The following is a 26,932-nucleotide window of genomic DNA, read 5'->3' as shown; positions in this document are numbered from 1 at the left end:
GTGTATAAATGTAGAACTTACTTGTGGGCAAAGCTGGATGAAGATAATACAAGAAATTCAAATACTTTGTCCTTCATCTTTTGCCCTGGATATGCCTTTACTAATGATGATAAACTTTTAAAATGGCTTTTCATACTGAGATTCTATTTTAAGGGCAGATTTGAGTTTCTAAGTTCATCTATCGGGATTTGAAATTATTTCGTGAAGTGACTAGTAACAATGTAGATATAAAAAGACATGTGAAAAACATTTTTTAAAAAAATACATAGGCCTACAGTTTGGTTTCTTTAAAAGTAACAATATTTTATATATATATATATATATACACACACACATACATACACACACATATATATACACACACACGCACACACATACACATACATATATATATGAGTATTTGAGTTTATATTTTTTATATACTTATCTGTGGAGCAAAAAGTAAACAAACACACATACATAGTCAGCTTAAGGATATGAGCATCAATACCCAGAGAAAGATGTAGGGCTTTGGTCAAAGGACTCCCTTACTAAATAAAAGCTCCTGCAGTTTGGGTGTGTTTCTTATGTGGGTCCCTGACTCCCCTGAGATCTCATCTTTGTTTTAGGTTTACAAATATTGTTTCTTAGCCTATCCACTAATCAGTGAATTTGTTCCACCTTTAAGTTTTCAGCAGAGAAGTGGCATCATAGGATGAAAATGAACCCAAGATGGCAAATTATAGAATGTCCAAGTTGCCAAAGACCAGGACCCTGCATATTTGGTGTCTTAACACAAGCATGAGAGGGGGCTGGGGAAATCATCTAAACACAAATATGTCTTTGGCCTTAGTGCTTCTGCTTAGTAAGCCAACCCATAAATCATGACTGTCTAGGGTAGAAAAATGCAGCTTCTAAATGTACTTAACTTGCCTCCCATCCACTGACTTTGGCAGAAAGGAGAGTTGAGCTCAGCACTGTCATGGCTTTATGGTTCACAGACGCCAGGTGCCAAATTCCTCCTTCTGTGATTCCCACATGGAAAGCCATTCTTCTTCCCAGCCCCATTGTTTCACCAGGAGGAGTTTAGACAAACTGGAAACTGTGGCCTGAAAGTAAGGCCTTGTTTTGAGGATGTGTAGCTGGGTTTGGGGGAGCCATGCTTGTCCTGGCTTATGTCTATTGGGTGGAGCTGGATTACCTGGGCGTACCATGGGATGGGGTGCATCTTAGCTCCTCCTTCTGTTATTTTTATCAGTCCAATCATGGCTTATTAAGCACATGGATAAATGCAGAGCAAGTTCAGTTAGTGACAGTTCTGCTCTTAGATGGTTCAAATTAAAGGAAAGGAAATAAAGATACAGATAGCTTTTTTTCTTTTTGGTTACAGTAGGTGAGGTGGAATAAAAAATGTCACAGGGTCCCAGACTAAGGTTTCTGGTCTTTTGGGTCCCTTGGATATCATAATGTATATATAAATATATACTGTAAATAATATATAGTGTATATATACACACACACTATTCTGTGTGTGTGTGTGTGTGTGTGTGTGTGTGTGTGTGTGTGTCTGCGCTCGCGCGTGTGTGCAGAGGAACCATCTGAAGACAGACAGTGAAAGATTAGTCTTTCCTGCATGTTAGGATGATGGATAATTTTGTTCCTTCCCACTAATATTTTTTTCTCATATAAATTTCTCCAGTGAACAAGTATATTACAAATACATTGCTTGGAAAAGAAGATAATGCAGATTTAATCAAAGCATAGTGGTCCTGGATATTTTCTGATTGTCTGTCTGGGCCCATTTTCCCCCTTTTCCACTCTGCTGTCTGCCCTGCAGGGCTGACCTGTTTACACTCATTAACAAGCACCTTTAGCCTGCTTTTCCCATTGGATCTGGGCCAATGGCCACAAGGGCACCATGGCAGGTTCCAGAGAGGGAGGAAGGGGAGCCTGAGTGTCGCCCAGCTCCTTCGATGAGTTGCCTCTTTTGACTAAGGGTCACAGTTCTTGCCAGATGCCCTCTCCACCCTCTTAACTCTCCTCCCCCGGTCCTTCTGACCTCTCCTCTCCCCTGGGTCTGTAGCCTCTCCTATCTCTCCTGACAGGAAGCCCAGGGATGCTAATAGCATCCTCGGAAACTGGCCCCAGGGTACTACACTACGGCTTGTGCTTCTCTGCCCTCTGCCCACGACTCTGCAACTCATTCCTTTATTCATCACTCCTCAAATTACCCACTTTGAGCATGCTCTCTGTTTCCTGCTGGGACCCCGAGTGACACAATAGCCAAACTCTCTAATTGAAATTGTGCATTTATCTGTAGTAAATCTGCCAGATGAACCAGAGCATCAATTTTCTTCTGTTTGACTAGAATTTTATCAACATTGGGAAATGGTAGGTCTGATGGTACAATGGAGTGAAATGAGATTTTAGAAACTAAGGGATGTGAAAGCTTCAGAAGACAAGTAGTGGTATAGAAAAATGAATTCATAACTTTTAAGGAAGTATTTTGAAAACATGAAATCTAAGGGAGGAAAAATCACAAAAAAAGATCCTTGAGGGTCAAAAAAAAAAAATAGAGCCATTGGATATTTTGTGTATTTTTCTTTTCTTGAATTCTTATCTTAAGAGTAAGGATCAGAGATGGTGTGGTGCTTTTGGGTAGAAATGAGTGAAGAAGGAATGGATGTTATGAATGGAACAGATGGATTAAGGAAGGGAAATACAGACTCAAGGGGCAGAGTCCTAGTAGCAAATGGAGTGGCCAGGCCTCAGACACGGTCCTTGCTGAGAGGTGACATCCCAGCAAACATTTGTAAGAGGGGAGGGAGTGAGCCGGGAGAACAATGTGAAGAAGCCTTCCAGCCTGTGGGAGCAGTGGTGCCAAGGCTCCTGTGTCAGCGGGGCCTGGAGCAGAGTGAATAGGTTGGTGGGGGTGAGGGAAAGAAGCACACTGTGATAGGTAATACCATACAGGTTTGGGGATGTACCTTGCAGGCATTATAAATGTGGAAACCATCTCGTTGACCCCCATTGTACTTTCCTGGACACCTAAGGATCCAGAGAACCTAAGTTACTGCTAGGAAAAATTTTTTTAATTGTCTATTAATATTCAGACAAGATTTCCAGAAGCTGCTTTGGGGACTGTCATGGCCAGTGCCCCTCTGCTGCACAAGTCCTGTGTGGTTCGCTATGGTGAAGAGAAAAATGTTATCTCTTTCTGTTAGTAATTCATCAAATAAAACAGACCGAATCTCTCACCAAGTTTCTCGGTTGCATTCTGTCATTTGTTTGTTGCTCTAAGACTTAAACACTGGTAGCGATGATTCAGTTTCCTTGGGAGCAGTGGCGAGTCAAGAGTACTTGTCCGACAACCACATCCTAGGATGAAAATATGCTGCTGAATTAATATCGATCTTTAGAACAGCCCGGCAGTCACTTCTGTTTGTGGAGTACTAAACAATTTACAAAGCGAGGCCACTCACAGACAGCCACCTGACAGGTTCCACAGGCAGTGAAATGATGTGTGAGCCTCTTCATTCTCTTCTGTTTTGGAGGAGGAAGTCCATCTTGTCGCACATTTTCCTTCCCACTGAAGATCACATTTCTATTTTATGTTCAGCGCATAATGTTGCCAGAGATTCAGGAATGCAGGTGCCCAACCAGCGCTCCAGGCAGGGGAGTTTTCCAGCAAACTCATTTCAGTGGGCCAGCCCTACCTTCCAGCTCCCCTGGCCAGGAGAGAAGCGCCGAGGAGAGGCAGGGAAGGTCTCTCCTCACACCTGTAGTGTATCATTAGCAGCTTGCAAGAGAGTGCTGTGTTTATATTTCTGGTCCTTAAGTAAGTATTTGGCTTTCTTTGAAATGCTGGAGAAATAGACCTTCAGCATCCCTGTGGTAGTTTTATATGTGCTCTTAGTTTTTAATAATTTTACATTTTCTGGTAAGGAAGGGAGAGCAGTTTGTGTAGTAATTCTAGAGTGGGCCGTTTATCTCTTCCACAGCTCTGCCAGGTGCTCTGTGTGACTTCCCAGCACTTCCCTGTGTGCTCAGAGCTTCTTTCATGATGTTAAAGCCCCTTTCCTCCTCCCGCCATGCAGAGGGGCAAGCCTGGTGATGCTATGGGTGCCACCTACTTACCTTTCCTGTACTTGCCTCAGGACCCCAGTTCCTTTCTTTTTTCTAATCAGTTTGCTTTGGCCTTTCGTGTCTGTTTTCCAATTGTCTGTCTTGACTGATTTCAGCCAGGGTGCTCTGGTTTGAGTTGACCAGGCACGTGGCCATTTGAAGCAACTGTTGAGTTGTGTGTCCTGGCCTCTGTGTATTGATGGGACTTATAATGCGAACTCAAACCAGCAAACATTATCTCTTCGTATCTTAGGCTTCAGACGACCATGTGCCCAACTTAGACAAGAGGGAATTGTAAATGGGTTGCTCCTTATTCCCATATCATCACCTGAGAAACTGAAATTAATGAATCCATTCGGTCATTGTCATCTAGTTCTGTGCCAGGGATGGAGCTAGGTGCTAGCGAAATAAGAGGAAACAAGACAGGCACCGTCTCTGCCTTCCTGGAACTTGTAATATGGTGAACAGGAAACAGGAAGCTACAGGGAGATCAGGATAGGAAGTGATAAAGCTCTGGAGCTCATGGGATAGCAAAGAAAAGAGAGCCGTGGGAATCATTCTGGAGGCAGAATCAACAGGCTGAAGAAGTTAAGCAAGATCATGTGCTTAATGGTGGATCAGATGGAAACCCAGACCTGTTGACTAGCCCCGTGCCCTCCAGACCATGGTCTCATCAGCTCTAGGTGATGTGTCTTTCCCTCTTTCTGTGTGTGTAAAGGTATTTTTCAGATTCATTTGTTTTTCATCCCCTTCTTTTCCTAGATTTCCATATTCCCTTTAAATTGTAGGTTCTCTTAGAGAGTGTTTCCTTTTTCTGTTTTCTCTTCCCACAACATTAGTTACACTTACTATGTATTCACTCAGCAAACATCTATGTGATAGGTGACAGGCACTATATTAGGCCCTGATATGAAATCAGACCCTGTCCATGGCACCAAAGTGTTCAGAGCTAGAAGGGGAAAACTGACCACAAGTATAGAAGTAAATGTACCAGTGTGTTATAGGAGCTTTGAAAGAAATATGTATGGGATAAGATGTTTGACAAAGGACTGGTTAATTGATTATAATATGGTGAACTGGGAACAATAATGATCACAATTGTACAGTGTGATGTGCTATAAAGGAAAGGATTGGGGGTGCTGAGGAAGAAAATAACTGGGGGAGATATTTTAGTTAGGGAGGTAGTGTTAACATTGGTAGTAATCATAATGATAATAGTGACAATTATAACAATGGCTACTAAGATGTATTGGACATTTAAGGTGTTCAGCATTACACCCAGCTCTGTAGTTATCTTCCCTAACTTAATCTTTATAAAAATCTCACAACATAGATTTGTTCCTATGTAACGAATAAGAAAACTGAAGCAGAGAGAAGCTATAAACTTGCTCAAGGTCACACATCATTCATTTATTCATCGAATAATTTAATTTATTGCACATCTACAAAGTGTATGACACTGGCTGTTCTCAGACCAATATAGAATATTCCTTCCTCTAAGTTTTCTGGAGGAAGCATTCGTGGAAATAAGTCAGGCTTTAATGGAGGTGTGGACAAGGCACCGTGGGAGAGCAGAGCAGGGAACAACTAATGGGGCCAGAAGGGGTCGGGGAAGGTTCCTTGGAGGAAGGAGCATCGGAGCTTGGTCTTGACGAGTGAATTCCTTGCAGAGAGGAAGTATTGTGTGTAAAGATGAAAAAGAGATGTGAAATGGTGTGGGATAGTTGAGAAGCACTGAAGTCTGTGTGTGTGAATGGTAGGGGTGGGGATGGGGAGGATGGGTTACCAGGAAGTGATGTGGGACAGATGGATTGGGACCAGATAATAAAAGGCTAAAGTCAACACGAAGGTACACGTAGGAGGTACTGGCAGAAGTGTTTAAATAGGCTGATGCCATGACGGAATGCACAGCTTTCTGAAAGAAGAATCTTGAGAAATGAGGAACCTTACTGGTGAGCAGTCTGTACAGTATCATTTTTCATGGCGTTAGACGAGTTTCTGACTTCCAGGATGTCTAGATACAGCAACCCTAGAAATTTGCTCAACTATAATTCTCGGAACCTGAATGAAGTACTAGTGTCATTTCATTCCTTTTAACCTGTATGATTTTATTTAGCAGAAGCAACCAAGACAGTAACTGGGGAGATGAGAGCAGAGACGCGGATAGTCCAGGGCACTGAGAATCTGAACAGGAAGGAGCAGAATCTTTGAGAGACACCCGAAAACTGTTTCTCACAGTCAAGGGTGGCACCTGAGAAGACATTTACTGTCTTGAGCGTTTTACTACAGCATTAAATGAATAGCTATAAAATGCTTACAGGAATAGTTCAGGGCTCCCTTGCCTCAAACCCAGTATTAGAAAGGATGACAGAGGTCTGGGATTGGAGGACAGTGTAGACAAATCAGATGGGTCTTTCTGCTTCATATCCTGCAGGCTGATGTCTAGAGCCCCACTGGAGGGTGGGCTGGGGGGCTGCCTACTTCCTGGAAATGGGCAAGTGGGCTACGGCCACTGAGGGTTGCATCAGTGTGCAAGCTACCTTTCTACCCATTGCAAAGGAATTTGCCTTAGAAGTTGAGCTTGATCCAAACATCAGAGAAACAATCTCTTTCTCAGGCTTTCCCTGAGCTCCTGGAACTCATGAGGAAGGTGCACTAACATGAAGGAGTGAGCTAGTGTCAGTTGTTTGTTTGTTTTGGTAGTTTGATAAAAGTCTAGTTCAGCACTTTTTGAACTACAGCTTCCCCTCCCTAAACCTAATCTGCACTGTTCATTGTAAATCAGTTGAGAAATGCCTGTGCAGGCAACATGCCCTTAAGACAAGGTCACTCACTAATCAATCACTTTGAAATGAATAAGTGATGTATTCCCAGGCTTTTCTAGGTGTGAAGACGGTGGTGATGACATTGATCCAAATTAGTGGTATGACAGCTAGACTGTAATTCTTGAGATCACATACCAGCATCAGTTAATAACTTCTTCCAACGTCCATAGGAAGGATATCAGGTGCACTTTATTTTTTACCATGTCAGTTTCCTCTGGAAAATATTTTTACAGGGAGACTATGCAGGCAGTACCGCTTAGTCAGTAACAGCCTGGATTCTGAAGCCAAGCTGCCTAGCTCTCAGCATCTCCACTTCTTCGTTGTGTGACTTTGAGCGAGTCTCTTAACTTTTCTGTGCCTCAGTTTCCTCATCTGTAATGTGATAATAACTGTACCAACCTCCTAAACTGATGATAAGGATTAAGTGAGTTTTCTGACATCTGGTCATGTTATGTAAGTGTTAGCCACTATTTATATTTCTATTAACCTCAGTCATAAGGAGTAGCCACCCAGAATGAACCATGACTCTCTGAGTGTCACATTCTGAACTTTACTAAAAGGAAAGAAGTACACATTTGTTGTCAGGCACCGTGATGGAGCATCTGTTATCTCATGTGTAACTCAATACAATCCAGTCCACTAGATGATGGTCTCTGTTTTAAAGAGAAGGAAGTTATGGCTCAGAGAGCTTACATAACATGCCCCATATGATACAGGGCAGTAGTGAACTTGAGCCTGATTCCAGTTTTCATGTTTTCTTTCTGTACTTTTGTTCCTCTTAGAATTCTCCAGGGATAAGTAGCAAACTCTGAAAAAGCAGAATTTAAATGTGCTGGAGTTTTCACAGTGCCCTGTGCTGTCCTCTCCCTCCCTCTCCTGCAGAGCTTGCCTGAGATGGTTTCTTATCTTATGTGGTCCACGTGGACTGTGTGACTATGCTAAGGAGAACACTGTGGAGAGAGAGGCAGCCTGCATGGCCCCTGGTCTCCCCCACCACCCTACCCGGTCTCCTCTAATACCTCACCATCTCCTCTGTCATGGAGAAGCCCACCCTCTCAATAGGATTCAAAAGACTCGTACTATTCCAGCTCCCGAGAGCACCAGAAAGGAGGAGTCAAGACCCTCTAGAATCTCTCCTCCACCCCCAGAGAGCCTAGTATCTTCCAGGAGGTTCTAACCTTTGTTATTCTGTGAAAGTCTCAGACATCTTTTGGATGCGGTTCATGGATGTTTACATCTGGGAAGCTCTGAAAGTCTTCATAACTGCCCAGGCATCATTAAGATGCAGACAATTCTCAGATTGCACAACTCAACTTGTAAACGCGTGTCGGGATGACCCTGGCTCTTTATAGAGAAACTTATAAAGTCTCCACACCTTGGCAGTTGGAAAGAATATAGATTTGAAGATAACATTTTGGGACTTTATGGGAATCAACATCATTTTGCCTGTATGCTCTAACCTTCACTTTCATTTGTGGTCCACTTCCCTTCATCCTTCATTACCACACCCTGAAATTATAGTTATTTGTAAGAGCAAGGACTTATAGTCATATACATCAGGTTGTTTTTTTTCATATTGTATTCCAAGCCCATGCATGCAGAAGGACAATTACCACTCTACCTCAAGCTCACTGACTATGCAATCAAGACTCATTATTACCTTGTTGGTTCTCATCCCATTCACACCCTGTATGTCTCAGAACAACAATGAATGGAGAGCACAGTATATTGCAAGGCATGAAGGGAAGAAGAAGGCCAAGGACATGTGGAGAAATTTCAACCAAAGGGGGGAAATTTTAGGTGAAGGTGGTTTGTCTGTGGAGTTTTCATCTTCAATGTTTGAGAAATTTTACTTTTTTGTTAGATCTATTTCTTGAATCATGATCCCTTGGGTCTGGTGGAAAGCTATAATTTTCAGAAGGCTCATTTCTGCAAAAGCTTATGGTTATGGAGAAAAATCAATGTTTGTAGGCCCATGAATCAGAGTCTAAAAAGCCTGTTTGGATATTTAGTGTCTCATAAAATGTAACATAGAAAGAGAGTTGTGTGGGTGGGGGTGTAGCTCAGTGGTAGAACATACACTTGGTGTGCACGAGGTCCTGGGTTCAATCCCTCATGCCTTTGTTAAGGGTAAGAAAAATAAAGAATTTTTTTTAACTGATCACTACAAATTGAAAGAAAGAAAGAAAGAAAGAAAGAAAGAAAGAAAGAAAGAAAGAAAGAAAGAAAGGAAGGAAGGAAGGAAGGAAGGAAGGAAGGAAGGAAGGAAGGAAGGAAGGAAGGAAGAAAGAAAGAAAGAAAGAAAGAAAGAAAGAAAGAAAGAAAGAAAGAAAGAAAGAGAAGAAAGAGACTTGTGGAGTATGAGGGTGGGAAAAGATCATGGAGTCTGTGTGGTCCAATTCTCTTCTTTTAGTGATGAGGCTGTGAAGCCGAGGGAAGCTGAATGATTTATGCAGGTTACATGGCTGCAAGCAGGGGTAGAGAGACTGGAGTACAAGAGACCTCCTAACTCCTAAGCCAGTATATTTTTAACGTTATCACACATTACTAATCACTTGGAAGTGTTTGAGCCAAAGTATGAACCATGTATTACAAATGAGAGAATCTTAGCAGTAGAGGAGACCTCTGAGGTCATCCAGTTCCATCTCCCTCCTGATGCACTAATCCTTTTGGTGACATCCTCATCAGATGGCCACTAGTCCCTACTGGCTTAAATCCAATGTTAGGAAGCTCGGTACTTTATAATAAAGGCAACTTGTTTTGTCTTTGGATATCCCTCCATATTGGTAAATTTATGTTAACGGAAGGTCAAATTTCTATTTTTAAAGCATCAGTCCCGAAGGAGTGAGTGTGGCCAGAGGTGAATGGAATGGTATTAGTGATGGTGTGGGGTTTCACTCTTTCTCGTCTTAAAATTAGGACAATAATGCCTACCTTGTCCAGTCATTATGAGGACTAGAGGTGCAGTTTATAAAACATCTACCATGATGGCTGCTTCAAAAGGTACTCAAGTTGTAGTTATTGTTGGCTTTTATCATTATGATCCCATTTTTTGAAATTATGCCTTCTGGAGCAACATAGACTATGTCTAATCCCACAAATATTTGAAATCAGTTAGCATGACCTCTAAGTCTCCCTCTCTTTAGACTAAATATTCCCTGGTTCTTCTACTGTTCTTCCTGTGATGCATTTTGGATGCCCCCATTGCTTTCATTCCCTCCTATTTGTCAGTTTCCGCCTTAAAACATAGTGGCCAAATGTGGTCAGTCTGATGAGCTCAACAGTGGAATAATTACTTCCCTTAATCTGGACATTGCACTTCTCCTACAACAACCTAGATTTATGTTAGCATTTTTGGAGGCCACATCACACAGTTGGCTCAAGTAAAACCTGATTCTACTATCCAGAATGTTAGCGCTGCCTCCCAACATGGTGTCAACCACAGATTTGACAAGCATGATTTTTGCATCTTCATCCAAGCTGTGGATAAAAATGTTGAATAAAAAAGGCCAAGGGCTGAGCCACTCCAGGATCACCTCCAATCTTTCCCTGCTCATTGACATCATCCACTGGTTTGGTGACATTGTTTCACCAGCTCAAAATCTACACACCTATACTAACAAAAATAACTCAGCAAGATACGGTCACTCTCTGTGTTTTTGAAATTGGATATTTAATTTATCTGGAGATAAAATGCCATTCTTTTATCAAGGAAGACAGGTTTTGAACCCATAATTGGGAAAATGTGAACTCAGAAAATAATTTCATGTTTGAGTTACTATGTAATGCTTAAAGGGAAAAAAAAAATCATCTTCTCTTAGTGTGAAATGATAATGCTTGCCTAAGTTGTTTATTTTTCCAAAATGTTTTGAAATTACTCTGTGGGTCTGGGGGAAGGAGGCTGGAGAATTTACAGATTTCATGTGTCGGGGAGAAGGGGGATTTTTGAAGAATTAGAATGTAACTTTCAGGAGCCTTTTCCATCTCTAGTGGAGATCACAGAGGCAAAGAGATATCTTAAAAATATTGGTGGGAGAGAGTGTGAAGTATATTCCTAGATAGTCTTTCTTTATTATTATTTTTAATGATTCTCAGAGAAGATTCTTAAGCTTTTGGGGAGGAGAGGTACTTCTTTCTCTCATTTAACATGCTTTTATTCTGAAGAAATCAAACCGATTGCTTTGCAAAGTCAATTTTTCTTGATTTTCATGGTGGAGATAAAGACTAGTTGTGGACATCATTTGAGCCAAAGTGCTCAAAGACTTGACTCATTTCTTGATATCTTCCTCCAAGCCCTCATTTAATATTTTCCCAAAGGCTTCACTTTTCAATTGATGTTCCATGGTTGTGGCTTTCTTCTTAATTCTGATTCTATTTCTCTAGCCCGTAATCAAACAAGTACCTTAATGTCTAACATATCTTAGCACCTATTATTGTGAGCCTACCTTGAGATTTCAGAGTAAATAGACAAGAAAGTTAGCATTCTCAAAAACTACCCAGGAAATAAAAGATGAGATTTCACCACGCTGAATATTGTAGGAATGTCATTTGATGTCTTACTCATTCTTTCCATGTTTACTGGGTGCCTGCTATATGCCGGGCACTGCCTAGGCAACGGACGCTCAGTGGGGAGTAAAGTCGGATTTAGTTCCTTTTCTCATTGTGCTTATGTTCTAGAAGGAGAAACAGATATTGATCAAATAATTGAAAACAAGTATAAACTTACGAAAAGTGCTATGAAGGAGGGGGAGATAGTGCCCATCACTGGAGAGGTCAAGGAAGGCTTCCTCACATGATCCTAAATAGAGATTTGACAGTGGACTCAGGAGAGGAGCACAGGTAGCAGGCTCTGTGCTGAGATGGCGAATGTTCACTCTGAGAACAGGAAAATCCAGTAAAGTGGAGTGAATCACCGAGAGCAAGAGGGGAGGAGGTGTAAGATGAGCTGGGGAGGGAGGGAGGGTGTCATCCAGGCCTTGGAGGTCACACACAGAGTGCTGTCAGTGTCTTCTGAACCATGCAGCCATCTAAGAAGCATGGGGACGATGGACAACGTAGGCAGATCTATGTGCAGTGTGATCAGTTTAGCCTTTTGAACTGTGGCTTCAGTAGGGGAAAGGGGAGGAAAGAAAGTGAATGTGAGTGACAGGAGACCAGTTAGGTGACCACTGTCTAGTCCAGGAACGAAGGTGATGGTGGTTGGGTGTAAGTTGGTGGAAGAAGAGATGGAAAGATAAAAAGAAAAGAAGGCTGCTTACACTGAATTTATAGTATGTGGGGACTACACGGTGGGGTGATAGAAAAGAGGTGTCAAAAGTAACTCAAGAAGGGTTCATACATTTTCTTCATGAATGAGAAGATTGTTTTTTTTAAAACTGCATAGCTCTATTGATAACTTTCACTAGCACAGCACAACAGAAATAATTCCCAAAAGAGAGTCAGGAAGGCACAGTCATTTCTGTGCCTCAAATCTATTACTGACAAAATAGACGACTGTGAGCAAGATGAAAAATTTTGAATATTTTTAAGGATCTAAACAATGGGAAAATGATACTTATAGTTGTTTACCTCATCACAATCTCATTAAGACCTAGGGCAATAAGTTTGTTAAGGTGCATTTTCAAAAGAAATAATGATTATCTTTATTTCCATTATTGCTTATTGTTTGACTCTCTCTGCCTCTAGAGCCTATAAAAAGAACTCAAGCACATCCCTGCATTGCCACCCTGATACAGATCACCATTTCCTTTCATCTTACCTTAACCAGCCACAATATTTTCTCGTGTCTGAAAAACCTTCCAGGATATAAGAGGAGCCTTTGGATCGTGTGTGTGTATAAGCCTGTTCATGCCTTTGGGATCCCACGACAACACAGTCGGCTCACAGTCTAAGCCAGGTGCCCAGTTTCCATCTGGACTCCTGACAGACTGTGTGGTCAGGATTTAGGAATCAGAAACCTGGGAAAGGCGCCATGTGATGGACACAGCCACCCCAAATACCATATATGTTATCACCATCATTTAACACGTAGTGCAGGAAATCCTGTTCTTTGCAGAAGAACTTCAAAGAATCACTTCTAGTACTCCTGGGTAACATTTATGTTTTTCTTTGCTAACCCCAGAGTGCAGACAGATATATATTTTGCCTCCAGTAAATTTCTAGTGACACTCCATTTCTTTCCTGTCATCTTCAACCCATTGTCCAGCTGACCTCTCAGATCTCCCTAACCTTCTAGGCTGAAGAGCCGTACCTGGCTGTTTAGAGAGGTCCACACACTTACGATGCTTTGCTCTGCACTTTCTTTTTCTTTTCGAGGTCCTGAATTTCTCAGCCCTTCTATGGTGATCAGCCCTCTTCTGTTTTCTTTTTTTCTTTTTTTTTTTTTTTTGGTGGGGTGAGTAATAGTTTTCTTTATGTATTTTTAATTAATTTTTTATTTTATTTTATCTTTTAGTGGAGGTACTGGGTATTGAGCCCAGGTGCACGCTGAGGACGCACTCTACTGCTGAGCTGTGCCCTCCGCCAGATCAGCCCTCTTCTGCCTCCCTGTGAATCCTCTCTTGTTGTCCCAGTGACTTTCTTTTCTAGGAAGAGCTGTCTTTTAAGCCAGCTTTGTCATGCACATGTAACCATACTTTTGAATATTAAACAAAGAAGGCTTTATCCAAGTCATCAGAAATAAATACATGATATTAGGTCTCTTGGGTGACTCAGTCGTCTCATTTTTAATTCATTACTTTACTTGTGCACTGCATGTTTCCTGAATGCCTACTATGCCCCAAGCACCAACGGAGAGTCATGGACACAGACATTCTACATTCCAGAGGAAAAGACAATGAACAAGTAGGCAGACAAGCAATTGTTATCTGTATCCCATTATTCCATACAATTGTGAGAGACTGATTTTATGGAAATACAGCAGGGTTGTAACTCTCCCTCTTGTCTCTGGGTCCTAAGCACCCTGTCATTTATTCCAGGTGTTCATCCTCATTCCCTAGGTTGTTGAGCTTGGGTCGTGGGTATCCAGATGATGATTTGGAAAGTGGTTTCCTGGGGGGAAAAAAAAGGTGGTTGGCCACTCTTATAGGACTGAAAAAGAAAAAAAATAACAAGTGTGCTTGTCATTTAAAGCAGGGGGCTGAACGGCTCTTCACCAAATCACAGTATTATGTACTTACCACAGAAATCATTTTCAAATGCAGTATATATCACACCAAGTCAGAGTAAAGATGCGCTAACCATCCCTAATGTCAGCCTCACATCAGGATGACAGCAGGGTGACTGGCAAACTTCCAGGTATTTTCTTACATGCTTTACTCTTCAGGTGAATAGTTATCATCTCCTCGTAGCTGTCAGTTGTAACAAATTGAAGGGACCCATGGCTTGCCAGAAGCCGTAACTCTGTATTGAGTTGACATGACCAGATTCACAATTTCGGCTTTGTAGAGTTTGAGAGGAGCATAAAGCTTTAACTTCTTCTGACCCTGTCCCCTCTGTCTTCTCTGGGCAGAATATCTCGATGCATAACACCGTTGGTGGGGCCATGGCGGGGCCTGGAGCTCACCAGCTTGGCAGCACCCGGATGCCCAACCACGACACCAGCGTCGTGATTCAGCAAGCCATGCCATCACCCCAGTCCAGCTCTGTCATCACGCAGGCACCTTCCACCAACCGCCAGATCGGGTAAGGAGACCTCCTCGACTGTCTCTGGGTCCTGGCTGGAGCTCAGGGAATGTTCTGGTACTCAGGTTGGATAAGACAGAATTTGGTTTTCTTGGCTGGTGTGGTATTGCTTAGAGCTCAGAGTGATGTTTTTGATGGGAGAAGGGAAAAGGAGTCTCTTTGATCCTGACTTTGGGGAGAAGAGCAAGTCATTCTGTGTCATTGTTTCATCAAACAAGATTCTTGAACTTTAAGATGACTGTGGGGATACCCCATGGATGCTGAGAACAGAGCAGAGTTCTCAGGACAAATGTTTGAGGATGGCGGAGGGAAGTTTCACAGTCCCTCTATTCCTAAGATCTAAGCCCATCACCTGTGTCTCTGGTGTATTTCCACAGTTCTCCTTCTCTCTGATCATTCTTCTTTGCTTGTCTTCCTTGTTAATACCTCCTTATTTGCTCTCCTCTCTTTCTGCATTGGTCCATACTCATTCCTGGAGCAGACGGAACAAAGAAAGCAGGCCCTATCTCTCTCATTTATGTAAAAATGACAATACTGACAACGTTGAAAGAAAATTGGTAGAATGGTCCCAGACACTGTGTATTACAGGATGGAAAGAGCCCTCACGCCTGAGTGTCATCTGACAGCTCTAGCCCCTTGTTACTCAGTGTGGTCTGAGGACCGGCAGCGTGGGCGTTGCCCAGGAGTATCTTAGAAAAGCAGCATCTCTAGCCCAAAGTCCTCCTCTCCAGGATAGGGATGGTATCTCTCCTTTCCACCCTCGCAAGAGTAGTGTGAAAAGGAAATAAAAGATTTAGGAATGCTTGAGATCTTAGGAAGAAGTGGTAGTAACTTAAGCCAAAGAGCTATGATAAATTTACATTGCTGGATGCTGAGAACTGGTTGCTCTCCATTCCCGGAATTCTGTTTAAAATAGGAAAGGGAGCTTGCTGTGTTTGGTATATGCATCAGAATTTAGTTTGAATATTTGGTTGAATATTAGATACCATGATTTAAAGAATTAGAAGCTGTCCCACTGTGTGCCAATGTGTCTTTCCTTCCCCTTGTTTTAAATGCTTATAGGAATTCTACACCAAGAGGAAGCACTAGGGACAATGGCTTATTCCTTCTTAGAATGCTCTAGAAAGGGTACCTTGTCTCTCACATTTCTCAACTCATCAGGATGGGTTGTGACATGTGAAGCAAACCGTAATAAATGAGCATTGTGGGTAATGACTGTTTTGTGAGTTTGCCATGGGTACCTTTGGTTTCTCATTCAAACAACAAACAGAAGATTCATCTGGCCATTTGAATGCTTGGCTTTGTTGGAAGGAGCCAAACCCAAATTCACAAGTGTCTCTGTCAAAGATTTCTTTTCTTCTCAAATAACCATGGGAGCAAGTGTTGCCACCATCTAAAGCAAGACCCTCTAATATGCTAAGAGGGTGGGGTCATGAAAGACAACATCTAAATCGCAAGGGACTCCTTCACTCTAGTGGCTTGGCGTTGGGCAAACAATTCACAGTCAGGCCAGCTAATTATAATGATTTTATTTTTCTTTCAAGGGGAAAAAAAAAAAACATAAAATGGGCTAGAGTTTACTAGCAGTTTTACAGCATTCCTTCTCTGCTGGAGTTCTTTTGCCTCCCCCTACAGCAACTCCCCTCTTGGAGGCCCTCAGTATTTGGCCATTGTTGGTACAATGCTGGTTTTTGTGAAACAATCTTTTAAGGGTTAGCACTAAATTCTGAGATGGGTGTTGACTCTGTCAATAATTTACCCAGCTGGCCCAGGGCTGTACAGCTGGGTGACATTTCCAGACTGTGTCACTCTGCCCGGACAGGTGGGGGTGTTCCTCTGGTGCATGTGACCTCCCGACCCACTCCATCCAACCATTTATTCCCGATCCTGGGGTGTTAGCTGTCTCTCCTGGTGTGTTCTAGGAGATAATTGTCACTTTTAGGACTCTGTCTCGTTGCCAAGCTTGAGGGAGGCTGTTTCTTTGGTTCAGATCCTTCCCTGTCGTGCTTCCCATGTTGATTCCAACCCCCACATCCTGTCATTTTCATTTGCTCCATGTGACCCATCCAAAACCTTGCCCGGATGATCGTGGGGGCTCAGCAAGGAACAACCCAACCCATCTCACCAGTGGATTCAGAATGAAACTCTAGGTGGTAACATTTGGGGATGGTTGACTCTTTTATTTCTCTCAGCAAAGAGGAAATGAGTACTTATTTTAAAACATGAGTTCCCTCTGGAGACTGTGTCTTTAAATGAGCATTTGAAATTGCAGATAGTTTTCTTTCTTTCTTTTTTTTTTTTCCTTTCTGAGGCTGCACAGAACCATATTGTAGTAATATTCTGATTTTTATCACAACCTCAAATATTTAAGTGTCAAAATCTGGCCAAGCCACCTGCAAATGTTTGCCATGGCTACTGGCCAACAAAAACAGCAAAACAGCAATGAAAGTCTTCATTCAGGCTCAGCGCTTAAAGCTGCATCCAGCCAAAGGCTGGGACCCACCTGTGCCCACGCACAGGGCTCTTTTGCTGCGGCCCGTGGGTGCAGTGACTGGAAGTCTGTGGCAGGCGGAGGGGGCCGCCTGTCTCTCATACCCCTTTGCCTTCCCTTCTACCATTGCTGGGTATCTGCTGCCGATCCCACTTTTGCTATCCTTTCTGCCCCCTCCTTTCATGCTGTATTTAAACCTAGAGGTTTGGATGTATTGGGAGTGTATTGACATGAAAGGATTCGGAGAGAGCAGCGTCTGTTCTCAGGGAAGATTTGGGGGACAAAGGGTCTACATCCTTGCGAGCGTTTGATTTTCCTACTTTTAGAGCCGGCACTGAGCCAAAGTAAAACAAAATAGGTGGTAATGCAAAAATCCGAAGAAATAAGGTTAAAAGTAGGTAGACAATCCGCACGGGCAACTTTTATTCTATCCTATCTCACCCCCTACCATGTCCCTGCCCAGGTCTGTCCAAGTAGCGCTTTTATCCCAATGGAAACTGGAAAGTAAGTATAAATATCCCAAATTGCACTCGTGCGGTTAGGCAGGCTAGAAAAACACACAGCGCTGGAGTGTGGGAGGCATCCCCAAACTAGTGACTACTTGCGCTTAGTCAAACTGGCAGACGCTCTGTCGGGAAGAGTGTCTTTGGCTGATTGATGGTAGCATTTTAGGAGATAAGTTTTCCAGATGGGAAAAAAAAAAAAAAAAAGGAGTGAGGCATGGGCTGTGGGGGAGACAAGTGAGACAGAAAACAAGCATGTGTTAAATAGAGAGGAAATCGATTCAGCTTTGGACCAAATATGTGGCAGATTCCAAGCAGTATCTCTGCTCGGGTCATTTTTATTAGATACCATGTAACAGGCTCATTAATTCAGGATCAAGTCTGGCAAAACCTGGGGAAAATAGTGGATGAACAGGTATCAGTCATGTAAATTCTTTCTTTCTCTTTCTTTCATTCTTTCTCTCTCTGTCTTTCTCTCTTTGTCTCTCTGTCTCTCTTTCCTTATATGAGACATTTTTGTAGGAGTCAGTAATCAATTGAGTGAGTGGCTATAATCTTAACAGATCTCAGCTTTCCTAAAGAAACCTATTTCTCTCTATGGAGTTAATGTTATAGGATAATTCATGCTCACTAATTCTTCAGGGAAACAATGAAACTCATGTAGACAGTGGAGTTCTACAAGAATGGATATCAGTACAGAGTTCTGGCAGGTTATGGGACAGCATGGCCAAAATATTCCACAGATTTTCTTCCTGTGTTCAAAATATTCAATAGACTTAGTTCTCTGTATGGAATTCAGCAAATACATATGCTTGTTAGATTATCGGTGAAAATTATTTGATAATTGTTTACAATGGAGGTGTGATACATGTAACATCAGAAGGTACAAATGTTCCTACCAAGGCAGATACTTGAACAGAAGGTATCTGGCCCATTGTAGAATATTCTAGTTAAGGTATCAGGAAACTTGAAAATATGTTCAACAGCATGTATATATGAAACCTCTCCCCGACTTTATGCCAGTTTCAGTCCTGGCACATGTATGCTTGTGTGATGTGCAGCTATATTAGCTATTTGGTCATAAACCCCATTTGCATGAAGCTGTGGTTAGGCAATACAGATCTAAGACTTTGCCAGAAATTTATATAAGATATTGTAGAAGCAAGTCTTGTTTTATGTAAAAATAAAAAGGAGCTGATACTCATCATAAATTGGATGATGATGATGATGATGATGGTGAAAGAAGAGCTTATTACATCTCAGAACTTGTTGGTGTAGAAAGCAATGCCACCTTGCCTCTCGGGGAGAGTCACATGGCTTTGTTGTACGAGTTGCTGTAGCCGCTTCAAGTGTCCGTCGAGATGGGAATGTTAATTGATTCAAGGGTCTTTGTTGCTCTGAAAAGAAAAAGGGAGAGAGATCGATAAATAATGCCGTCACAGAAAGGCACAACTTAAAGAAAATTTGGGTGACCAAGCGGCTTCCAGTTTAAGAATGTACTTGCTCTGTAAATGTGTATGTGAATAAACCCACTAGTAAGGGTTTTCTTAAAGTCTACGAACCAACCGAGCAGGATTAAGACTGCCACTTCCCACCCTGGGCCACTGCTAGCAGCGTCCAGGCCAGCCTTGTTCCTGCTGGAGGCTGCAACCAGCAGGTCTCCGGTTATCAGGGCCCCACCACCAGCCCCGCCCATCTCCAGGACAGCTTGAAGCCCCCTTTGAGTAATTCAGGCCAGAAGCCATTATTTCCTGCTTTGTGTTTTGCTGCATCTCACGCCTATGAACGTGGCTTTATTGTTAGTAAGTTGCTGGATCTTTCACAGCCCCGAGCACATTTATGAGGGCCCTTCGGGGGTGCTTTCTGGGAGGGTTGACGGACTTAACCATATGGCTCCCGTTAAATCCCATGCAGAGCCTGGAGAAATTACCTCTGACAAGGGGGCCGGCAGCCTTCCACTCACAGGGTTTTATGTGTGGAACGAAACATTAAATACTGATACTTGAGGAAATATAAGGTTTCTTAACATTCAAAAGTTGTAATACCACATGGTATTGTGGCCAGATGAAGGGGGCAGAGCCAGAACACCAGAGCACATGGCCGCGTATTCCAAGAAGCAGAAAAACACCCCTGCTCTCCTCCCCTAGTCTGGTTCTTTCTGTGAGCCTTCAGGCCAGCCTTGTGTGTCTGTGTCTCAGCTCGTCATCCAGAATGCAGCAAGCCTGGTATCTTAGTCAGCTCGGGCTGCTGTAGAAAAACACCATAGACCCGGTGGCTTAAACAGTACACATTTATTTCTCACTGTTTTAGAGGCTGGAAAGTCCAAGGTCAAGGTGCTGGCATATTTAGTTCTTGGTGAAGGCCCTCTTCCTGCCTCGCAGATGGCTGTCATCTCCCTGTGTGTTCACCTGACCTCTTCTTTGTGCACACAGAGAGAGACAGATAGCAGACCAACAGAGAGACAGACAGAGAGAGTGAGACCTCTGGTGATGACTCCTCTTCTTATGAGGACACCAATCCCATTTTGGGGCTCATCACCCCATCTAAACCTAATTACCCCCAAAGGCCTCACCTCCTCCTACCATCACATGAGGGTTAAGGCTTCAACATATGAATTTGGGGGAGACACAGACATTCAGTGCATAACAGCTAGGCTTCTTGGGAGAGAAAATTGCAAGTCACCCTTCAGTGGCTCAAGCTATTTGTTAGAAAAGCCTGTGATTAGCAGGCTGATACTAAAGAGAAGAAAGGAAGCTAACATTTATCCAACGCCTGCCATGTGCCAGGCACTGATCTAGATTTGCATGTTGTTTTCTATCATTCTCCAGGAGTCCCGAGGGGTAGACTTTAGTTACTCCAATTTTATTGCGCAAAGAAGAGAAGTAACTTGTCCAAAGTCATTGAGCCAGTGAGATTTGAGCAGTTGTGAGTGTGGTTCTGTTAGACTTGAAAGCACATCCTGTCCCTGTGCTCCTGCCCGTGGCAATGCCAGTGCCATGAAGGACACGCTAGCATGTCTGACCATTTGGGGGAGTCATCTACCCACAGGAGTTGGCTAATGCTCAGTCTCCAGTGCGGGGCGGTCAAGGGCAGAGGTGGGCACACTGAGTTGCCAGCAGCTGTTTCTGTCCTTCAGGAGAAATATACAAGAGTTCCCTGGCCCTCACGGAAGGAAGGTCAGGCACTGTTTGAACACACGGCTACAGAGAGAGGGTCTGTTCCTGGGAGATCTCCTGGCCAAATTCCCTCATTTGTAAGAAAACCAAAGTCACCACTGAGAGTGTCTGCCCTTTCTCCAACCACTTGTTTGCTCTGCATTTGGCTTTATGGTGTGCAGGGAGATGCTGTCCCCTGCCCAGATGAAGTGTGACTTCCAGGCTTGTTCTGATTCCTTCCTGTGAATAAGTGATTGCCTGTGACCTCCTCTTGGGGGAGAATTTTTTTTTCTGGACGTTACAAACAGAAGCCCTGCTCACAGAGTTCCAGAGCCTTCCATATAAGTGTCTCTGTGTATATTCCATCCCCTCCCCCATTTTTAGAATAGATAGGCACGAGTTAGATCTGTTTTTCCTCTGGGTTAGGGTCTGCTTCCAGAGCAAATAGCCCAGGATCATTTGGTCTGTGTCTGTCGTAAATCTAGACACTTGTTCTTTTGTGCAGCCTACTGAAAAGATATGCCTGGAAAAGAAGAGCTTGCTGAGAGCCAGACCACATCAGGTCAGAGAGGAGTCTTGGAAAAGTATTGGCCGTGGGTTCAGAGGTCATGGGTTTAGGCACTGCCACCTAAAAGGTTTACAGCCTTGGCCAAGGGCACAGCTTCCTTCATCTGCACGTGAAAACGCTGACCAGCTGATAGCAAGTCAGTCTCAGCAACAGAATCCTCAGTCAGGGCTCCTTTCCTGTCTCAAATTGATCTTCTCTTTCAATTTTGTTTTCCTCCAGGAGCTGAGTTTGGTAGGGGCTCTAGATGATCTGAGGTCCGGGATGAGTTCATGTACCCATATTGGTAAGAACAGAACAGGACTTGCGAATGCTTGGGAAGAGGAGACCACTGTGGGCAAGAGAAGGTCCTAATATTTGGAGCCAGAGAGACCTGACTTCCAGGCTCAACTCCTAGATGAATCACGAGTTTGTTAATGCTGTTACGTGGGCATGAACACAGCCATTTTACAGTTGAGTAAAGTGAGGTTCAGCAATTACACAACTTGCCCCAGGTCATACCAATAACGGCAAGAACCAGAACTGGGAGCCAGGCCACCTACAAATGAACTTGACTTCTCCCAGTTCTGGTTTCCTCACATGAAAAATGGGGAAGACATCATTAGAAAATTATCAAGGTCCAATCCAGCACTAAAAAGCTAATGATTTTCATAACAAATTTAATATTGCAAACTACTTGGAAGGTAAATTCTTTGGGGGCCCAGTGCTGTACGTATGACTATGTAGTTTCCTCCCTTGCAGTCATCAACAAGCTGTTCTTTTACTCTCACTTTGCTCCAAGTGGCTTATTGCTGAATATCTAACCAGAAAAACACCTAAACAACAGCACAATAGCAAAAAAATATAAAACAGGTGCGATGCAAGAAGCCGGGACAATTATTTTGCCAGACACAGCTCTTTGAGAAATGCCGTCCACTGTCTTCTTTTGGACTTTTTATTTTGGAGTTACTTTATGGATGACCTGAAACCTTTGGCTTACATCAGTATTTAGTGTCTTCCTAGGGGTAAGCCTTGGATCAGTTTCCGAATAACTAAGCATTGGAAGTTGAGGATGTATATTTCCCATCATATGAAATGCAATGATTAACCACACCTTTCTGTACTTGTCATAGTTCCTACATGGGGATTGGCTTAGTCTTTTCTATTTTAGGGCCAGAAGCACAAAAGCCTACCTGGCTCATGACTGTAGGTTTACATGAGTCCTGGTGTTATGTTTCCAAGGAGTCCCAGGAGTAAGAGTAACCACTCCTTGAAGAACACCAAAGGGGTATTAACATGGGGAAATGACTGGTGTGTGCAGTGCTCTTCAAGGTGAGCATGTTAGGAGAAATGAACCTGATAAAGCAGAGCTGGTCCTTTGCAACTGGGCGTACACTTTGCTTTCTTGAAGACTGAGGATATTCAGGTAACATGGCAGTGTCCCAGTGGGCATTTCTGGTTGTTTGTAATTTTCACATTCTTAAAGACTTTATGTCTCATAGAGTATAATAACTCTTTTCTGAACTGATGGACAAGTAGTTTCTGATTTAAAAGAGAAGGACTGCAGATAGCCTGTGGTGCCCATTGCATAGACTATGTATTCATGTAATTGGATATTTCAGGATTTAAAAGATAAATGATTCAATAGATTCTCTCATATATATTTTTCAGTAATATTAGACCAAATGGATTTTCTCTACCATCATTTTTTATATCCTTTCTATGGAAGGGGTTTAGTTAAAGATGATAGAAACTCTGTGGACATTTTACCTTTGGTTAAATGAGAATATCACATAAATATCCAATTTGGTCTTGGATTTTGGATATAAAGGGAATTCTTTATGCTGAGTTTCTGTTACATACAAATGGAATCCTATTTCAGTGAGGCAGTTCAATGCCATTGCTAGAGATTAAAAGCTCTGGCTGGTGTTCCCCACCACTCACAAGCTCTGGGACTTTGAGCAGACCCCTTGACCTCTCTGGGCCCCACTTTCCATCTTATAAAATGGAAGAATGAATCTAGATTGTCTAATAAGTGCCCTTTTCTAGCTCTTAGGAACACGTTTGTTTCCTTATCACCACTAACATTCATTCTACCACAACACTGCTTGGCTGGTACGGAGTATAGAAGAAGAAATTTCATAAAATAGAGACATTCACATTTAGCAGACAATCTAGTAATCTATTTACCAAGTATATTGTGCTTTTGGTAAATATCAACTGTAAAATTTCTGTGGCGTAATAAACATTCTTAATGGTACCAGACACATTTAAAAGAATTTGGAGTTTTTTATAGTTTTCCCCGCTTTGGCACAGTGCATTTGGCTGGTGAATAGGGCGGTAAAGTCTGTAAAATGATAGGACCCTTGTGAGCTTCGGGTAGAGACATGTCGGAATGTGCTTGGGTTACTTCTGCGGAGTTGCAGATCTCTGCAGAGAACAGATGGCCCCGGACATCTTTGAAATGCCAGAAATGACCTCCTGAGTATAGTCATCATACATGGGTTCAGATATGGTAATTTACAAGCCAAATACACAGCACTTTACAGCCAACCTCCAATCTATTATTTTCGGTCCATAAAACCCATAAACATTTTCTACACAATCATAGTGATGACTGCCACAACAAACACCCATCCCCAAGTCACTAAGCCACTGAACTTGTCACATGCACGGTGGAATTCTCAGAATCTGTAGGGACTGGAGGCCAAGCGTTTGGCAGACTCTTGGGGATCGCCATTTAGTGTGACATTTCTTCTCGCTTTTCCCAGAGTCTTGCTCAAATCGAATACCTGAAGAGATAAGCAGTCAAGTGCTAGACTGAAGAGAAAGAGAGGCTCCTTCCACTTCAGTATTGTTGGGTAGTATGAGTGGAGCCATTCTGATGAACTTGCAGACTCAGTGAAACCAAAATCTACCCCTGAGATCTTTCTATAACTCTATATAGAGCCAGGGTATATTTTTAGTGACAAAGCTAAACAAAAACGCAACTTTGTAAATCCATATTTCAAATCGCAGCCTCTCTAAACATTGAAAGAATGAGTTTAAAAATAATCTGAATTTTGTATACTATTAAAGGGGACTGGGGAATTTTAATGTCCAGTTGCATCCAAATGAAGATTGTGTGTGTGCACCTATGTGTATGTGTGTACACACATTTCATGATATTTTGCTTTACTAGAACACAGTCTAAGCCATTTGACATGTATATAGCCTTACTCAAAATCCTTAAAGAAATTTTCCAGGTGTATTCCACAGAGCATGGTTCTTCAGATGACCCAAATGTCTATTTTATAATCCCCCTCTTATGTGACAATAAACTACACTAGCACCTTGGAACCACTTTTGAAGAGTAGTCACAGTGACCAACAGGCATAATAAGATTAAAAAAGAAAAAATTCATGTAGATTCGCATTAGCCCCTTAACCTAATTTTCAGAAAATTGAAACAATTCCTCATTATCCAGAAAATGACCATTTGGTTGATGGATTATGTTTTCGGGAGGGGCCACTTTTTATTTCTCTGACACCTTGACATCATTGGCATGTGGGGTGAGATACTTAAGTACTAATGCAGACATCCCTAGAGGGTGGTGACAGCCAAATTCTAGAGTGGGGAAGGGAGCGTCAGCTCAGGGGGTGACTCCCTCCCTGTGAGGAGCAGGGTGAACATCTCACAGAAAACTGGCGGTGGCACCAACTATGGGCTTGGGGCTTCACCAAGGAAGACTTTGATCTACTGGGAGATTCTGACTTATAGCCGAAGTGGTCAGTCTAGAACCCTGACTTTCTCTTCTTCCACTACCCCTCCTCTCCTCCCTCTTTTTCTCCCATCTCTCCTAGAAGGAAAGGAGGACTACATCAAAGTATTCATGTCTGCCCTTTGGCTTTAGCTCTGGCTAAAACTCTATAGAGTTGGAAAAAGTTAAAAACTTTTAACCAAAAGGAAAATGAAAGATTGTGTATGTGTGCATGTGTGTGTGTGTGTGTCAATTACTCGACATATCCCAACCCCTCCATTGTGTGGATAGCTGCTATTTATTTAATTTAGCTCTATAGTCAAGCACTTTGCAGGGAACCAGAGGATTGAGTTTGTCCAGATTTCTTTTGGCAAATACATGTATGTGTGTGTGTGTGTGTGAGAGAGAGAGAGAGCAAGAGAGAGGTTGATTTTTATAAAAAGAGTGAGTGAAACTTTGGCTGCCCCACCGAAGCCACAGACAATCAACCTTATATTGGGTCCACCGCATTCCATAATTATTATTGCCATTAGGAATAATTATTATTTGCCTGGTTAAGTTGGCAATTTGGAGCCTGCCTGAGACAGAGGCTTCTCATAGGAGCTGTTGAACACAGAGGCTGAGTGTTCACCCACAAGTGCTTCGACATGTTTGGACGACATCCTTTTCTTGGTTCACTTCAGCGTGTTTCATACACATGGAGCTTCAAATTGAATGAAAAGTCTATCAGATACAAAACCGGCATGAGTGAATGCCTACACTCAGAAAGCTTTTTTTGGTTGGAGGCTGGAATTCTTGGCTTTTCTCAAGTCTGGAAATGAGCATTCTTTGCACACCACTGTATTCCTTTAATTAAAAATAGAAAAATAAATAAGTTCGAGGCTGGGCTTGAAATGGTACGAGCAGGAACTGTAAAAGCATGGCAGGAACACCCAGTGGAAAGGTAGCAGGCTCATTTAGGAGGCAGAATAGTTTCAACCTTAACTTTATTTTTTCCTGATTTGTTTTGCCTCCTTGCCTACGGACGCTCCAGATTCCAGATTCTATAGTATTTCCTCATCCTTTCACCTTATCATTTTGAAATAACTGTGCCACAGGGATCCCCTCCTCCCTCCTTAGGGATCTCAGGTGGAATGTGAGCAGGTATTTTGAACAGTGGAGGGCTCACAACAGAAGCCGTTCCTGGCAGAAAGTCTCCCCAAGTCATTAGAGAAAAAAAGAGCATGACAAGATGTTCTTCCAGACATGATTTTTCCCATAAGATGTCGTTGGTTTCTTGCCAAAGTCTATACCAGTCTTGGCCCATGAGCACTTAGAGAAGAGCACACACCCCTCGGCGCGTGGGGGTCTGTTCGCTCCCCTTAACCTCTTCCTCCCAGACTAGACGTTTGTAGCAAAAGCTGCTGAATCAGACCCCTCGTGAGCCTCCTTAGAACTGCTGAGTCAGAAGAAGGGAAAAATCCCCAGCAGCATCCATGGGATGTATCAGACCCAGCACAGTTGAGTGAATGTCGTCTTTGTCTCCACAGACACCCAAACAGCCTGTCCTCCATCCCAAAGACAACTGCGATTCCTCGACAGGGTCAGGGAAGATGGGGTGCTGGGTGCGAGGGGAGGTGCTGTGTCTTCTTAATAAATATCCAGAGGTCTGTCCGTAATGGAGGCACCTGGGTGCACGCACGCCTTCTCCCAGCAGTGGTCCCTGGCCAGTGAGCAACAGGAGCCCCTCCCCTGCTCTAGGCATTGACAAGAGACTTCTTTTGTTATTGCACTTCATTAAGCGGGGTCCTTGGGTGAATGCCCCTGTACAAATGAGAAGCAAGTGAAAGTTTCACTGTCGTGATTTCCAGGGATTTGTGGTCCTGGATAATATTTGTATGAAAACTGT

The 26,932-nt window shown here is 42.8% G+C and overlaps 1 protein-coding gene across 5 annotated transcripts in view; it reads left to right on the top strand.

The window, feature by feature from the left end:
- CREB5 (cAMP responsive element binding protein 5) overlaps window positions 1–26,932 on the top strand; it is a 386,139-nt gene that overhangs the window by 131,606 nt on the left and 227,601 nt on the right. For all 5 annotated transcript variants that reach the window (XM_074367300.1, XM_010971472.3, XM_045508120.2 and 2 more), the window contains one exon: window positions 14,440–14,612. In XM_074367300.1, coding sequence (XP_074223401.1) covers window positions 14,440–14,612 — 173 coding nt within the window. The remainder of the gene's footprint in view (window positions 1–14,439; window positions 14,613–26,932) is intronic.

The sequence above is a fragment of the Camelus bactrianus genome, chromosome 7 (genome assembly GCF_048773025.1).
Source record: "Camelus bactrianus isolate YW-2024 breed Bactrian camel chromosome 7, ASM4877302v1, whole genome shotgun sequence".
Classification (NCBI taxonomy): domain Eukaryota; kingdom Metazoa; phylum Chordata; class Mammalia; order Artiodactyla; family Camelidae; genus Camelus; species Camelus bactrianus.
This window is presented reverse-complemented; position numbering and strand designations above follow the sequence as displayed.